Source organism: Prionailurus viverrinus, chromosome C2 (assembly GCF_022837055.1).
Source record: "Prionailurus viverrinus isolate Anna chromosome C2, UM_Priviv_1.0, whole genome shotgun sequence".
NCBI classification, from domain to species: Eukaryota; Metazoa; Chordata; class Mammalia; order Carnivora; family Felidae; genus Prionailurus; species Prionailurus viverrinus.
In genome coordinates, this window is record NC_062569.1 from 104,188,565 (window position 1) to 104,205,785 (window position 17,221).

Genomic DNA, 17,221 nt, shown 5'->3' on the forward strand with positions numbered 1-17,221 from the left:
TGTATAATATCATGTCATCTGCAAAAAGCGAAAGCTTGACTTCATTTTTGCCAATTTTGATGCCTTTGATTTCCTTTTGTTGTCTGATTGCTGATGCTAGAACTTCCAGCACTATGTTAAACAGCAGCGGTGAGAGTGGGCATCCTTGTCGTGTTCCTGATCTCAGGGAAAAAGCTCTCAGTTTTTCCCCGTTGAGGATGATGTTAGCTGTGGGCTTTTCATAAATGGCTTTGATGATCTTTAAGTATGTTCCCTCTATCCCGACTTTCTCAAGGGTTTTTATTAAGAAAGGGTGCTGGATTTTGTCGAAGGCCTTTTCTGCATCGATTGACAGGATCATATGGTTCTTCTCTCTTTTTTTGTTAATGTGATGTATCACGTTGATTGATTTGCGAATGTTGAACCAGCCCTGCATCCCAGGAATGAATCCCACTTGATCATGGTGAATAATTCTTTTTATATGCCGTTGAATTCGATTTGCTAGTACCTTATTGAGAATTTTTGCATCCATATTCATCAGGGATATTGGCCTGTAGTTCTCTTTTTTTGCTGGGTCTCTGTCTGGTTTAGGAATCAAAGTCATACTGGCTTCATAGAATGAGTCTGGAAGTTTTCCTTCCCTTTCTATTTCTTGGAATAGCTTGAGAAGGATAGGTATTATCTCTGCTTTAAATGTCTGGTAGAACTCCCCTGGGAAGCCATCTGGTCCTGGACTCTTATTTGTTGGGAGATTTTTAATTTTTTTTTTTTTTTCAACGTTTATTTATTTTTGGGACAGAGAGAGACAGAGCATGAACGGGGGAGGGGCAGAGAGAGAGGGAGACACAGAATCGGAAACAGGCTCCAGGCTCTGAGCCATCAGCCCAGAGCCTGACGGGGGGCTCGAACTCACGGACCGCGAGATCGTGACCTGGCTGAAGTCGGACGCTTAACCAACTGCGCCACCCAGGCGCCCCCTTTTTTTTTTTTTTTTTTAATTTTTTTTTTTTTTATTTGTTGGGAGATTTTTGATAACCGATTCAATTTCTTCACTGGTTATGGGTCTGTTTAAGCTTTCTATTTCCTCCTGATTGAGTTTTGGAAGAGTGTGGGTGTTCAGGAATTTGTCCATTTCTTCCAGGTTGTCCAATTTGTTGGCATATAAGTTTTCATAGTATTCCCTGATAATTGTTTGTATCTCTGAGGGATTGGTTGTAATCATTCCATTTTCATTCATGATTTTATCTATTTGGGTCATCTCCCTTTTCTTTTTGAGAAGCCTGGCTAGAGGTTTGTCAATTTTGTTTATTTTTTCAAAAAACCAACTCTTGGTTTCGTTGATCTGCTCTACAGTTTTTTTAGTTTCTATATTGTTTATTTCTGCTCTGATCTTTATTATTTCTCTTCTTCTGCTGGGCTTAGGCTGCCTTTGCTGTTCTGCTTCTAGTTCCTTTAGGTGTGCTGTTAGATTTTGTATTTGGGATTTTTCTTGTTTCTTGAGATAGGCCTGGATTGCAATGTATTTTCCTCTCAGGACTGCCTTTGCTGCGTCCCAAAGCGTTTGGATTGTTGTATTTTCATTTTCGTTTGTTTCCATATATTTTTTAATTTCTTCTCTAATTGCCTGGTTGACCCACTCATTCGTTAGTAGGGTGTTCTTTAACCTCCATGCTTTTGGAGGTTTTCCAGACTTTTTTCTGTGGTTGATTTCAAGCTTCATAGCATTGTGGTCTGAAAGTAAGCATGGTATAATTTCAATTCTTGTAAACTTATGAAGGGCTGTTTTGTGACCCAGTATATGATCTATCTTGGAGAATGTTCCATGTGCACTCGAGAAGAAAGTATATTCTGTTGCTTTGGGATGCAGAGTTCTAAATATATCTGTCAAGTCCATCTGATCCAACGTCTCATTCAGGGCCCTTGTTTCTTTATTGACCGTGTGTCTAGATGATCTATCCATTTCTGTAAGTGGGGTGTTAAAGTCCCCTGCAATTACCACATTCTTATCAATAAGGTTGTTTATGTTTATGAGTAATTGTTTTATATATTTGGGGGCTCTGGTATTCGGCGCATAGACATTGATAATTGTTAGCTCTTCCTGATGGATAGACCCTGTAACTATTATATAATGTCCTTCTTCATCTCTTGTTACAGCCTTTAATTTAAAGTCTAGTTTGTCTGATATAAGTATGGCTACTCCAGCTTTCTTTTGCCTTCCAGTCGCATGATAAATAGTTCTCCATCCCCTCACTCTCAATCTAAAGGTGTCCTCAGGTCTAAAATGAGTCTCTTGTAGACAGCAAATAGATGGGTCTTGTTTTTTTATCCATTCTGATACCCTATGTCTTTTGGTTGGCGCATTTAATCCATTTACATTCAGTGTTATTATAGAAAGATACGGGTTTAGAGTCATTGTGATGTCTGTATGTTTTATGCTTATAGTGATGTCTCTGGGACTTTGTCTCACAGGGTCCCCCTTAGGATCTCTTGTAGGGCTGGTTTAGTGGTGATAAATTTTAACCATTTTGATGGGTGATACTAATGGTGAATATCTTTGTGCATACTTCATGAGAGCGACATCTGAGGATACAAAGAAGTGGCTATCACGTGAAAGGAGATGATTGATTCTGCTATTTTGCACTTCTATATTTTTTCTTTGTAGCCCCATGCAGGACCTGAGCTTTGAATTTTTTTATGATTGGCAGAGCTGGGCTGGTCTCACTTTTGGTGGTTTTTTATAGTGCTAATGTTACATAATGGTTATGAGCATGGATTCAGGAACAATGAATTTCAATTATGCTGCGTCTTGGTGTATGCCTCAGTTTACTCATCTGCAAAACAGCACCTAACAGAGTTCTTATGAAGATGAAAAGAATTAACATATGTACATAGAACAATGCTTAGGCCAAAGTAAGTGCTAAAATTAGTTATTACTAAAATCTGTATGAAAACATCCAAGTAAAGAAAATTTGTAAAGTGGTTTTTACATTTTACCTTGTAATAAATATTACATGTTGGAGTACTTATGTTGTTGAAATACAGGTCTTGTCCTGAGGCAAATAGTTTTTAAAGCAGAAAATGTCTTTATCTTCTAAAGGGCTAGCTTTATATAAGTAGGCAAAAGGGCAATAAGAAGATTCCTTACCCCCAAATATCTACCAAATTTTTTTGTCTTTTTAGATTTACTTTAATGTTTTGTGTTTTTTTGTTTTTTACTTTAATGTTAAAACTCTTCAGGGGCACCTGGGTGATTTAGTCAGTTAAGCAACCAACTTCATCTCAGATCACGATCTCACGGGTTCGTGGGTCTGAGCCCTGCATTGGGCTCTGCACTGACAGTGGGCATCCTGCTTGGGATTCTCTCTCCCTCTTTCTGTCTCTCTCCTACTTGTGTGCTCTCTCTCCCTCAAATAAATAAATAAACAACAACAAAAATATTCCTTAGGAATAAATATCCTGAAGCTTTCTTATCAGCAAAGCTTTAGAAGAAAAACTGACATCTGGGTGAGGAAATAAAAGAGATACAGAAAGGAAGGATTCCTGCTTAGACCTTTTAAAAAACAGATTTTATCTAATTCTAAAATAACTTTTTCCATCTTTATAGAAAAGATACTTATTTTTACAATAGGCTTTTAATAACATTCAAAAAGCATTTTGAAAATACATGGCTGACAACTGTTTTTTGGCCTTCAATCTCAGCTTTACCTTTTCAGGGGGAAAAGGAGAGGGTGGTTTATAGAGTTTTAAGAGGGGAGTAAAAAAGTTGAATAACCAAAAATAAAATTTGTGCCTGACCTGACTACTTGAAATAATTTTCTAAATTTTTTTTAAATTTATTTTTGAGAGTGAGAGCATGCTCGCAAGTGGGGAGGGTCAGAGAGAGAGGGAGACGCAGAATCCCAAGCAGGCTCCAGGGTCTGAGCTGTTAGCAAAGAGCCCCACGTGGGGCTCAAATTCGTGAACTGTGAGATCATGACCTGAGCCGAAGTCAGACGCTTAACCAACTGAGCCACCCAGGTGCCCCTAAAATAATTTTTTTTAACTTCCTTTTTTGTCATCTCTAACTTCTGGGCTCAGCAACTGTCTTTGGAGGGAACAAAAGGAGTGATCACATAGTTAATCCCATAGGTAAGCCTTTGGATTTAGCTGGTTTTCACTTTGCATTGTCTCCCTTAAAAATAGGTGGAGTGCATATACTGGAACTTACTGACTCAATAAATATGTTGGTAGTAGAGTGTTGATTTAAACCCTATGACTTAATAGAGTGTTCTGTGTAGTAAGGATAAGTATTGATGGGTTGTCAAAGTTTGCCAGCTTGTGAAATAAAAATATAAAAGACAATAGGATAGTGTAATAGGCAATCCTAACCTAGTTGGTGGAAGAGGGTTAGCTTCAGGCAGAGACGGATTAAAACTCAGATCTGAATGATTATATTAGCCAGTGAGAGAAGAGATGGGTAATTTTCCAGGCAGAGGGAACAGCATTTATGACTTTTCTAAATTGGGAAAAAGCGAGGCAGTGGTACTTTGGAAGAACTGAGTTCTTGTTTGAAGTGGAGAAGAGATGCAAATTGCCAAATCTTAACTAACACATTTTAATGACTTTTGTAGGTAATTTCTGGGCAGAAGCTCACACGATTGTTTACACCAAATCAGATACTACCAAGTGAATGCTTGAGCTGCCTTGTGGAGCTACTTGAAGACCCAAGCATAAGTGCACCACTGGTCTTAAGTATCATCAGCTTGCTGTCTCAACTAGGTAATGTATTTAGTTTCTCTTTTCCAGTTTTTAGAAGATGTTGAATTTAATATTTTTAAAAGGTGGATTTAGTTATAGTATTTTTTGGAGAATGATTCGCATTCAAAAGATTTCTTCCTTGTGGGACCTTTCAAAACTATTTTGCATTATGGATCCCTTGTAAAGAGAATATTGTATGCATCTATTCTTAAAATTATTGAAACAAAGAATCTGAAGCATATCAAAGGTTCAGTGGTCTACAGAAAAGAATACCTTGAGACATGCTGGCCTACTTTTGAATTAAAAAAAAAAAATACATGCACATATTACCTCGGCTAACTACATCACTCAGAAAAGTCATAGCTAGCAATGAAAAAAATCACTCTTTTTCAATAGGCTACACTGAACTCAGAGCTAAGGATAAAAATGCAGGTGTTGCTTTTTCTACTTCTATCTTTAGTTTTTAAATTTTCATTTAATGGGTACTTTTTTTTTTAAATGTGTGCTTGCGAGTGGAGGGGAGATAATTCTGAGTGTGATTATAAAATTAATACATGCTTATTATGAAAAAAAATCTCAGTGATCCAAAAATATTAACATAGACCAACATGCCCAGTAGGACTTTCTGTGATGATAGAAATATTCTATATGTATATTGTTTGTTATAGTAGCCATTAGCCCCATTAAGGCCATTGAGCGTTTGTAGTGTGAGTAGTACACTGAAGAACTAAATCTTTAATTTCAATTAATCTAAATTTAAATAGCCACTGTGGCCCAGTATCTCTCAAGTTAGTACAGATACAGAGTAAAATAGAATGAGTCTTTATTCATCACCACCTCCTCATCATTTCTACGTTGGTGGATAACATTCTTAAGAGTTTGACAGGTGTCTTTCTAGATATTTTCTTTTTTTTTTTTTAATTTTTTTTTTTTTTAACGTGTATTTATTTTTGAGAGAGAGAGGGACAAAGTGTGAGCCGAGAAGGGGCAGAGAGAGAAAGGGAGACACAGAATCCGAAGCAGGCTCCAGGCTCTGAGCTGTTAGCACAGAGCCAGACACGGGGCTCGAACTCACAAACCATGAGATCATGACCTGAGGCGAAGTCCAGCACTAACCAATTGAGCCAGGTGTCCCTTTCTAGATCTTTTCTATTCTATAACAGATAATTTTGGTTATTTTTTTAAAAATGGTGTTGTAGAGCATCAGATTTTTCTTTTTTTTCACTTAGCTATCTTTCCATGTTGTTATCTAATAGCTGCCTTGTACCACACTGTGGAGTACTATAATTTATTCAGCTATGCTCCTAATGGTGGAAACTCATGTATGCTCTTTTTCAAGTTTTTTTTGCTATCAGAATCAATAGTGCAATGAACATTTTATGGATTTTTTGGTCAAATATTAGTATATTTCTGTTGAGTTAATTCTCAGAATTTTCAGGTCATTTTTCAATTTGATGATCATTACTAAATTACTTTCCAAAAAAGCTATGCTAATTCTAATATCCACCAACCTTTTGTGTGAGAATGGCAGTCATTTTCAACATTTAAATATATTAGAAATTTTTAAAGTTACAGTCTTTTTATTTTTTAAGTTTTACTTTTTAGTTAATAGACTTTTATTCCTTAGAGCAGCTTTAAGTTACAGAAAAATTGAGATGATAATCTTTTAACTGCAAAATTTCTGCAAGTATGTAAAGCAAGTTTTTCCCTTAGTCTACATAGAAAAATCATTTGTTTATTGACAGAAAAGGAAAAGCTTATACTCCCTTCCCTTTTACAGCTCATACTATTTCTTTGATTAAACTTTTGAATTGGAAAGTAATTATAAGTAAAATAGCCATATCATACTTGATAAATAACTTTAATACAAAATAAACTTAAAGATTATTTCTCTTTTATTCATGAAAACCATGAATAAAAACATTTGGTGCCATTTTGGGGCACCTGGGTGGCTCAGTTGGTTAAGCGTCTGACTTTGGTTCAGGTCATGATCTCATGGTTTGTGAGTTTGAGCCCCGCATCAGGTTCTGTGCTGACAGCTAGCTCAGAGCCTGGAGTCTGCTTCAGATTCTGTGTCTCCCTCTTGAGAGAGGGAGCCCCTCCCCTGCTCACTCGCTCGCTCTCTCTCAAAAAAAAAATTAAAAAACATAAAAAAAATTTTTTTTTTTTAAATATTTGGTGCCATTTTATCTTAACTTACAGCTGTAGACAATGAAACCAGAGACTGTCTTCAGAACACATACAACCTGAATAGCGTGCTGGCAGGAATGGTTTGTCGGGGCAGCACTTGCCATGGTGATTCAGTGTTTTTGCAGGTACATACACCCACACAGTACTTTTCACTTAATACTTCTTTTTCCTTCCTTATTTGCAGATCAAAATTCACAGTATCTATTGTAAATTGCTAGCTTATAGCATATGTGCTGGCATAATACTGCATGAATAGGCCCAGTTCTCCCCATTAATAAATTTAAGAGCTGGTTGATTACACATGTACTACTAATTTAAAAGTTTCTAGAGGAGGGAAGCTTATCCACATCCAGCATTATTTTGAAGAGAAACAAATCTACATTATAACTGCTTTGACAGACTTATAAATACAGATGTCAGCATTTTGAGATGTAAGCTATTCGTATTAAAATTGCAAAATGAGTTGGCATCTAGTCTCAGTCTGTTGAGGAAACATTCTACAAAAAAATTGAAGCTATAGATTTAGTTTTATTTAGCATAGACTCAAAGTTCTCATACAGATAATATTTTATTGAACCTAAAGTGCCATCAGTTGCAAGAAAGGAAAACATTACCAATTACACTGACATGCAGTTTTAAAAGTGGCAAAAATATGAAAAAATATATCTTAGAATTGATGGAATATATATGTTTCAGCTTGCATATTTGTTTAAGATGGTTAAGTGAACCAGGTTGATGACAAGATGCTCTGTTTATAAAATAGATTGTGTGGAAATGTGTGGAATCAGGAAATGAACCCTAAAATTCTTAGTAGTCTCACTACTTTATGTTTAAAAATAAAAATGAACCATTTAAGAAATCGAAAAGTTCTTGCTCTAAACTCTGCTTCCTAAAATGGTGACACACTCAGAATATGATTAGGAGTCCATATGAAATGTTTTTATGTTTATATTTATTACTATTTTTTTTTTATTCTCAGTGCATTCAACTTCTACAAAGATTAACATATAACATCAAAATTCTCCATTCTGGTGCCAATATAGATGAGTTAATTACATTCCTGATAGATCATATGTGAGTATGCAACCAAACATGTAACCAAATAATTTGTTGATTCATTTTCAAACTAAAACTGTGGAATAGTTCAGTTTTTCTTAGATAATTTTTTCCAGCTTTTTAAATTGAGTGAGACTCTGATTCTTGTTTACTCCTTTTAGATAGTTTCAAGGATCAAGTGCATAAAGCAGCTTTAGTCTTCATAACAGAAATTTGTAAAATGAATTGATTTGGACAGAAAACTATCAACCCTGAAAATTGTATGCTTATATTTAATCTTGATAGGAGAATATACTGATGAGATAGCACATGGTCATTCTGTTATTTCCATATTTCTGTGCTACGATTGAATAAGATCATTTAGTATCAAAACATGAAATAAATGGTCCAAATACTACTCAAAGCTTGACTGTGTTCACATTGTTTTTGCATATAAAAAGGAGTTTAAATGTGAATTACTATAAAAGAGTAATTTAAAATGAACTTAATGCTTTTATCTTTTATTATTTTCCTTAAAACAACAGTCAGTCTCCTGAAGATGAGTTAACAATGCCTTGTCTAGGATTATTGGCAAATCTTTGTCGACACAATCTTTCTGTTCAAACACACATAAAGACTTTGGTAAGAAGTTTTGCGTAAAATCTTTCTTATTTGTGGTGGGTTCTAAACTTGAAGAAAATTGTATCCATCTTTTTCATTAAAAATAGATTAACAAGAATTCTCATGTCTCATCCAGCTGATTCATCAGAATTAAGGAACAATCACATTGACACATAATTAACTTGAAGTATTCCACCCTTTGCACATGTTGTATTTAAGATAAGTATTAATAAACGAGTACTAAAAGTTTTCCTTCTCTATAGCATCCTACTATTTCTTGTATTAAGTAATAAGAGAAATTCTAAATTATTTTGTGCTAATAGGAAGGATGCACATCACTGGCAATTCCGTTTACCTCAGTCTTCTATTTCCACAAAATTAGTGGCAACTCAGCTAGAAAGATCCATGAATAAATGACTAGCAGTAATCACCAGCCCTTGTGATCACTGAAGGTGAACAAATGAGGTTAACTGAACCACTGTTAGAAATATGTTAAATCAAGAAAGTTCTTTGATTCTTAGTTTGTGAACAGTTTCCCTGCTGTACAGTACTCAGTATCACCTGTTCCCTGTTGTTAAATTAAACAGTATCTCATTTGTTCATGTACTGGAGGTGCTTTGGAGACAGAAGGTTATCCATGGAAGTGTTTGGGAAAGAAACATTTCCTCATAGTTCCATATCTTAACATGGGACTCAACTTTCCACTGAGATTGTACCTGTTTTTATTACTATAAGCAATATGGAAAATGTGCCATCTCACTTTTTGAATGATCTATCAAGTTTAATAATGTTTAATAAAAGATTACCTACTCTGTTCAAGATAGACATCCTAAACCAAAATATAATACTAATTTTTGTTTTAATATCTTTTTGAACTTTTTTCTTTCTCAGAATAATGTGAAATCTTTTTATCGAACTCTTATAAGCTTCCTGGCCCATAGTAGTTTAACTGTGGTTGTGTTTGCACTTTCAATATTGTCCAGTTTGACATTAAATGAAGAGGTTGGGGAAAAGGTAAATATGATTTTTTGATTATTTGTGAAATAGTTCTGGAACTTGTATTCTCTGATATTTTAAGTCATTGAGACTCTTTGTTAAACTTTAGAATGGTGTCGACCTAAATTTTTTGTATAATATAGTTTTCCTGATTTGTTTTTAAGCTGTTCCATGCTCGAAACATTCATCAGACTTTTCAGCTAATATTTAATATTCTCATAAACGGTGATGGCACACTTACTAGGAAGTATTCAGTTGATCTATTGATGGATCTCCTTAAGAATCCCAAAATTGCTGATTATCTTACCAGGTATGGCTCTCTGACAAATTTTAAGATTTATTGGTATTTCTTTTTTTTTCTTTTCAACCAACTTATGTTTGTTATTAATAAAACTGCCTTTTCAGATTTAGTGAACTTGGATTCTACTGATGAACAAGGAATAAAATTGAAATATTTTGATGTGCTTTATTCCCAGTCATTTTGCTTTTCGGGCCTGAAATGTAAAAGTGTAAGAACAGGGCAGGTGTGTGTGTTTCTTAGATGAATAAAGTTGTCTCATTCTCTTAAATGTACACATCTTGATTAATCTTTTCCAACACCAGTTTTAAATCTTGACATTAGAATTCTTTGAAAGAATACTGTTACCATAAGAACATTCATGTCAGTGTGTTTGTCCTTTTTTTCTTTTCTGCATAAAAATGGATAACATTATTGTTTGCCTCTGTTGTGTCTTAAGGTAAAATGAGAACACATTTTTTATGCCCATTCTATCTCAGTGACATTTCATGTAATCATTTATCTTTTGAGATCAGTTAGCGACTGTTTTCCAAAGAGCTCATGGCCTTTTTATATCTTTTATCTTAAATAAACATCTCAGATAACTGCTAGTCAGACCCATCTTTTTGTTACATGTTGATTCTGTCATTAATATTTTTTAAATATTTATTTATTTATTTTTGAGAGAGGGAGAGAGAGAGTGAGAGCACTTGCATGTACACAGCTGGGTAGGGCCAGAGAGAGAGAGAGAGAGAGAGGAGAGAGAGAGAGAGAGGAGAGAGGGAGAGAGAGAATCCCAGGCCAGCTCCACACTGTCAGCACAGAGCCCAAAGCAGGGCTGGATCACACAACTGTGAGATCCTAACCTGAGCCAAATCCAGAGTCCATTGCTTAACCAACTGAGCCACCCAGGCACCCTGGCCTTTTAATTTCTGAAGTTAAATTTTCCCAATGCCTTAGCTACTTTGTAATCATGAATTAGGAAGTTGTAGGGATTGCTTCAGAGTTCATTTAGTCGTTCACAAATGAGAAAACAATTATTGAGCCCCTCCTGTGGTTAAGTATTGGGGGAGGAGGGATTATTAGCAGAGGCAGGGATTTGAAGACCTAGTCTCTAATCTTTGAGGAATGTAGAATCCAAAAGTTGTATAAAGACATAGTCCCTAATTTTAAGGAACATAGAATCTAGAAGTTGAAAAAACAAAAACTGGATCGCCTGGGTGGCTCAGTCAGTTATGCATCTGACTTCAGCTCAGGTCATGATCTCATGGTTCTTGAGTTCAAGTCCCGCATCTGGCTCTGTACTGACAGCTCAGAGCCTGGAGCCTACTTAGGCTTCTGTGTCTCCCTCTCTCTCTGCCTCTCTGTTCTCACTCTCTTTCTCTCTCAAAAATAAATAAAAACATTTAAATTAAAAAAAATTTAAAAAGCTAACCACTAGGGCAAGGTTGATTACTATCCATGTGGTTAACTGATGTTTTTCAGAACTAAGAAGCATTCATGTTAGCATTTCATTTTTTTTTTCTTAAGCATAGGTGGATAAGAAAACCTTCCAGAGTGCCCTTCCTTTACCTGTTCTCTCTTTATCTGTTCTAAGAGTCCTCCCAGTATACCCATTCTGGCCATCAAATAGTGCTTATTTAACAACTTCTAAGTAAACAGGATATACCTCTGCAGGAGGACCAAAAGATAATCTGATTTAGCATTAGTAAGTGGTTGTTTAATCTCTTCTTCCATAAATCTCTCAGTTTCACTATCTATTTTCTGTCTAGCCTAGAACTCCAGAATCACCTCTGGAAAGGAACTTGTATTTAATTGTGTTGTCTTGTTCATTTGCTATACCATTTAGCAAACTATTCCTGAATCTGTCCCAAAGTCTAATGGCCGGGTTCCCAATCAAAACCTGGGAAAAACACACTTTATGAGTTTGTATCCCATATACTCACTATCTCTATCTGGACAGCACCTCTCATATTTATTCCCAGCTTTGTTTTACATTTCCTACAGTGGACTTTTCTTTCTTTCTTTCTTTCTTTCTTTCTTTCTTTCTTTCTTAATGTTTATTTTTGAGAGAGAGACAGACAGACAGAATATGAGCAGGGGAGGCGCAGAGAGAGAGGGAGACACAGAATCTGGAGCAGGCTCCAGGCTCTGAGCTGTGAGCACAGAGCCTGACATGGGACTTGAACCCACAAACTGCAAGATCACGACCTGAGCAGAAGTCAGATGTGTAACCACCTCAGCCACCCAGGCACCCCATCTACAGTGGTCTTTCAAATATTTACTACTTTCCTCTTGACACTTTTCACTCAGAAGATGACCTTATCTTTGTTTCACAGAACAACAGCAACAACAACCTGAATCCTACCTGATTGGAATTGTTTCGAATTTTTGCTCCTGAACCAATTTACTTGTGTTTATACCAATTCTTATTTGGTGTCATTCTGTTTCGCTCATAAACACACATCTTGTTATTCTGTGCATTAACTCTAATTCTGTCCTCTTTTTCAAGTGTCTTGTCTCTTCAGTGTGTCCCATTCTATTGCCTCCCTTTACTTATATTCAACTTTCCTTCAACCGTATGTCCTCTTTAAAGTCTGTGTTCTTGGGGCGCCTGGGTGGCTCAGTTGGTTAAGCATCTGACTTTGGCTCAGGTCATGATCTCACGGTTCGTGAGTTTGAGCCCCGCGTCGAGCCTGCTTCAGATTCTGTGTCTCCCTTTCTCTCTGCCCGTCCCCTACGCTCGCTCACTCGCGCTCTCAAAAATGAATAAACATTAAAAAAAATAAAATGCTAAAGTGTGTGATCTCCCATTGCATTCAAGGTAAATATCCAGGTTCCCAGCATAGCCATCAAAAATCTGGTCTCTGGTAACCTCTTATCCCTGTGTCTTTACATTTTTGTAGGTACTTTTGTCTAAGCATTTCAGACGATAAATAGAATCCCCAACTTGCTAGAAATGCCTTTTGTGTAACCATGTGCTATTCCCTCTGAAGTACTTCTGCTGGAAGGCTGGAATACTTTCCCCTTCTGATGTTTAATTCCTGTTTGTTTTTTGAGACTCAAGTCTGGGAAACCTCAGCTGATCTGGCCTACCAGAGCAAGTATGGGTTTGATACTCACCCTCCCAGCATCCTATACATTTCTCCATTATAATGTTGCATTTTACATTACATAATATGTTCTGCCTGCCTTTATTCTTTTGAATATTTAAACTTTTGAAAACTGTAACGTGCAGAAAAATCTTAACTGCACAGCTCTGAAGTTATACAAAGTGAACACAGTCATATAACCATTGTGAAGGACTAATTGAACTCTGCAGCAGTCATATAACCATTGCTCTCCGACAGAGTCATTCTCCCAAATACAGGATGTATCATTCAAGTATAAATTTTGCAAAGATTGTTCTATATTAGAAGCTCAAAATAAATAGATGAAAGAAATCACTTAAATTTTATATTTGTTTTGTATATAAATCCTTTTTGATGTATCAATTTCATATTTATCATTTGATGTATTATTTTTATTTTAAACTAGGTATGAGCACTTTTCTTCATGTCTCAATCAAGTATTAGGTCTTCTTAATGGAAAGGATCCTGATTCTTCTTCAAAGGTGTGTAAAAACGTAACTTTCTTGTTTTAAATTTTTGAAAACTGTAATGTGCAGAAAAATCTTAAATGTGCAGCTCTGAAGTTTTACAAACTGAACACAGTCATATAACTATTACCTAGATCAGAAAATAGAGCATTACCAATACCCTAGAACTCTCAAATCTTCATTCACTGGTACATTCCCCTTGGAAAATTGTTTCACGGTGCCTAGTGAATATGCATACACCCTGTGACACCACGTTTCCACTCCTAAGCTACATAGCTAAGAGAGACATATCCATAAGCTCATCAAAAGACATGTACAAAACATTACATAGAAAATGCAGCTTTAAAAATGACACGATTTCCTGGGTTTTTTTTTTAAATGTTTATTTGTTTATTTTGGGAGAAAGAGTGCACACACCTGTGTGTGAGCCAGGGAGGGGCAGAGAGAAGGAGAGCGAAAGAATCCCAAGCAGGCTCCATGCTATCAGCACAGATCCTGACATGGGGCTCAATCTCACAAAGAGATCACCACCTGAGCTGAAATCAGGAGTGGAACACTTAACTGAGCCACCCATGCACTCCTATTTTCTGATTTTTTAAAACATCAGATGCTTAGGGGATAAATTCAACACAACGCACACAAGGTCTCTACTCTGAAATTATAAAACATTGAGAGATAGGGGCGCGTGGGTGGCTTACCTGGACTTCGACTCAGGTCATGAACTCATGGTTTGTGAGTTCAAGCCCTGTGTTGGGCTCTGTGCTGGCAGCTCAGAGCCTGGAGCCTGCTTCAGATTCTGTCTCCCTCTCTCTCTGCCCCTCCCCCACTTGTGCTCTGTCTCTCTCAAAAATAAATATTTTTAAAAAATTCAAAACATTGAGAGCTATAAAAGACCTAAATAATACAGATATACTAAGTTCATAGATTAGAACACTTGCAAAATCATAGCAGGCTTTAGTGGGTTTTTTTGTTTTTATATTTCTTTTGTCTTTGGTGTATATGGAAATTGGGAAGCTAATTATAAAATTCACATGGATATACAAAAGTCCAAAAATAACCAGGGCCATCCTGGAAAAAGTGAACACAGTTGGAGGATTTCTAACACTACCAGATATTAAGACTTAACGTAAAGCTGTAATAGTTAAAACAGTGCAATACTGTCGTAAGGATGGACTGGAACACAGTACAGTGTCAAACCAAACCATAGCATATGGTCTCCTGATTAATACAGTGCTGTCTTAAAAGTATGGTCATTTCAGGGAGCTTGGGTGGCTCAGTCAATTAAGTGTCTGGCTCTAGATTTCGGTTCAGGTAATGATCTCACTCCCAGTATGGAGCCTGCTTAGGATTCTTTATCTCCCCTCTCCCTCTGTCCCTCCTCTGCTTACACACATGTCCCCCTGCTTTAATAAAATCACCTTTTTGCACCAAAGAATAAAAAAGAAAGAAAGAAAAAGAATAGTAAAAAAAATTGGAAGCTGTTTTTAATTTTTGTTTTAGAATATTTTCTTTAAAAATATGTCATTTCCAACTTCATCATTTGGTTGCTTTGTGCATTACAGGCCAATGAAATTGACATTTAACGAAGACTTTATATTGCACAGGTTTTAGAATTACTTCTTGCCTTCTGTTCAGTGACTCAGCTGCGCCATGTGCTCACTCAGATGATATTTGAGCAGTCTCCATCTGGCAACACCATTCTGGGAAGCCGTTCTAAATGTTTAGAACCTACTGTGGCTCTACTTCGTTGGTCAAGCCAACCTCTGGACGGATCAGAAAACTGTTCTATTTTAGCTTTGGACTTGTTCAAGGAAATATTTGAGGTAATATAATGATAACCAAAATGCCTCTTCATTTTTATGATTCTCAGTGAACAGTTTACTTTCGAAAATATTCACAGTAAATTTCAAAGTGTTTATATACTTTATGAAAACTTTTCAAGTAACAAGCTCCCTACCATTGACCTACTAAATTTCCTTTTTTTGGGCAAAGTCAGGGACATTACTGTTTTCTTTTTTCACACTGAATAACTTATATGTATTCCTTTCAGTGTAATAAGTAAAGGTATTAGCTGAGATTTGTATGGTTTATTGTTGTATGACTATGTTTTTTGCAGTAGTAACATTCAGCTTCTCCGTCTCAGTGGATACTGTTGACCATCTTTATTATCCTTTGAGTGGATTAATATAAGAACATTGGATTCAGTCACTCAGATGGAGTGGAACATGCCAGACAATGCGAGGCACTTAGGATACAGACAAAAATTCTTTCTGTAGAGGCTATTACATTCTGGTAGTTTCTACTATCTAGGTCATTTAGCATTCTCTACTGTTTTCCCTCTTTTTATACCATTCTGCCTAACACAGTATCTTCCTGGAGTGTTTCCCTTCATGACTGGATCCTAGGCACAAACAAAAATGTATATGAGTGATTAAATATATTTGTCAAAGATTATGCACAAATTATTCTTTCTGTTTTATGTTGGTCTTGACCGTTAATCAGTTTTAGTGTTTTAAAAAGCCTTTCAAGATCCTTGATGGGAATTATTTATGGTTGTAAAGTATTAAGACCAGTGATTGTTATTTAATTATGTAATTTCACTTGGCAAATTCAGGATTCTTGTTTTGAAATCACAGATACGGTCTAGTTAAAAGTCTTCTTTGCAGTTGAAGGGCACCTGGGTGGCTCAGTTGGTTAAGCATCCGACTTTAGCTCAGGTCATGATCTTGTGGTTCATGAGTTCAAGCCCCTCATCAGGCTCTATGCTGACAGCTCAAAGCCTGGAGCCTGCTTGGGATTCTCTCTCTCCCAGTCCCTCCCCCACTCATTCTTTCTCTCAAGAATAAACATTTAAAAAAAAATTTTTTTTTTTTAAGTCTTGTTTACAGTTGAATAACCCCAAACCTTACTGTTCCATTTAAGAAAAAAGTCATCATAGCCATCAAAACTGGGTAGATTTTAAATAGGAGACACAGGTCAATCAACTATTGAAGTAATTATAAGAAATGTGATGAGAGTGTTGCAGCTCAGTGATGACTAGCTCTGTGTTCTTTATTCCATCTTTATTTTGATTTTTAATCATTGGTGGTGGTTAATTCTCCAGGATGTTGTAGATACTGCTAACTGCTCCTCAGCTGACCGATTTGTGACCCTTCTACTGCCTACAATCCTTGATCAACTTCAATTCACAGAACAAAATCTAAATGAAGCTTTACTAAGAAAAAAATGCGAAAGGATGGTCAAGGCCACTGAAGTTTTGTTAAATATCCTTTGCTGTTAAAACATGGAAACTAACCGCTCATTTTTTTCTAGCATCACATTTACTGCATTTTTGTCTTTATTTGTAATTTTGTCACATCTCACGCTTGCATCTATTCAGAATTACTGAAGTTTAAACTATAGAACTAATCCTCAATAAAGAGTGTGAAAAAAGTTATCCAGACTTTATTTTTTCCTTATTTTTCTTTGTAAAACTTTTGAACTAAATAATATTTTTAGAATACTTTTTAAACTTAATTTGGACATTTTTATCATAATTTGAGATTAGGAGATCTATTCTAAAGTAACAGAACCGCTCTGTTACTCTAGTGCTAATTGCTGTCCCTGGGCGATTTGTGGTGCCACCGTTGGTAGCAGCAAATCAGAGAATAAACAAACATCAGTAGAGTCATTATAGTTTAGTTTATATTATAATTTTTACTGAAAATTAAAGTCTCTAGGAATGTTTTAATAAAGATGACATCACACTTGGTTATAAAAAAGACAAATGTTGTCAAGACAAATTCATT

At 36.0% G+C, this 17,221-nt stretch overlaps 1 protein-coding gene across 3 annotated transcripts in view; it reads left to right on the plus strand.

The window, feature by feature from the left end:
* CIP2A (cellular inhibitor of PP2A) overlaps window positions 1-17,221 on the plus strand; it is a 55,727-nt gene that overhangs the window by 3,649 nt on the left and 34,857 nt on the right. For 2 of the 3 annotated variants that reach the window (XR_007155580.1, XM_047874681.1), the window contains exons 2-10: window positions 4,590-4,737; window positions 6,919-7,031; window positions 7,886-7,980; window positions 8,487-8,583; window positions 9,454-9,576; window positions 9,723-9,868; window positions 13,373-13,448; window positions 15,038-15,256; window positions 16,537-16,696. Coding sequence is in view for 2 of the 3 variants with exons in the window: in XM_047874681.1 (XP_047730637.1) it covers window positions 4,590-4,737; window positions 6,919-7,031; window positions 7,886-7,980; window positions 8,487-8,583; window positions 9,454-9,576; window positions 9,723-9,868; window positions 13,373-13,448; window positions 15,038-15,256; window positions 16,537-16,696 (1,177 nt within the window). In the remaining variant the exon portion in view is untranslated. Of the gene's footprint in view, window positions 1-4,589; window positions 4,738-6,918; window positions 7,032-7,885; window positions 7,981-8,486; window positions 8,584-9,453; window positions 9,577-9,722; window positions 9,869-13,372; window positions 13,449-15,037; window positions 15,257-16,536; window positions 16,697-17,221 lie in introns of those variants that run through there. The other variant, XM_047874682.1, reaches the window with a different exon arrangement.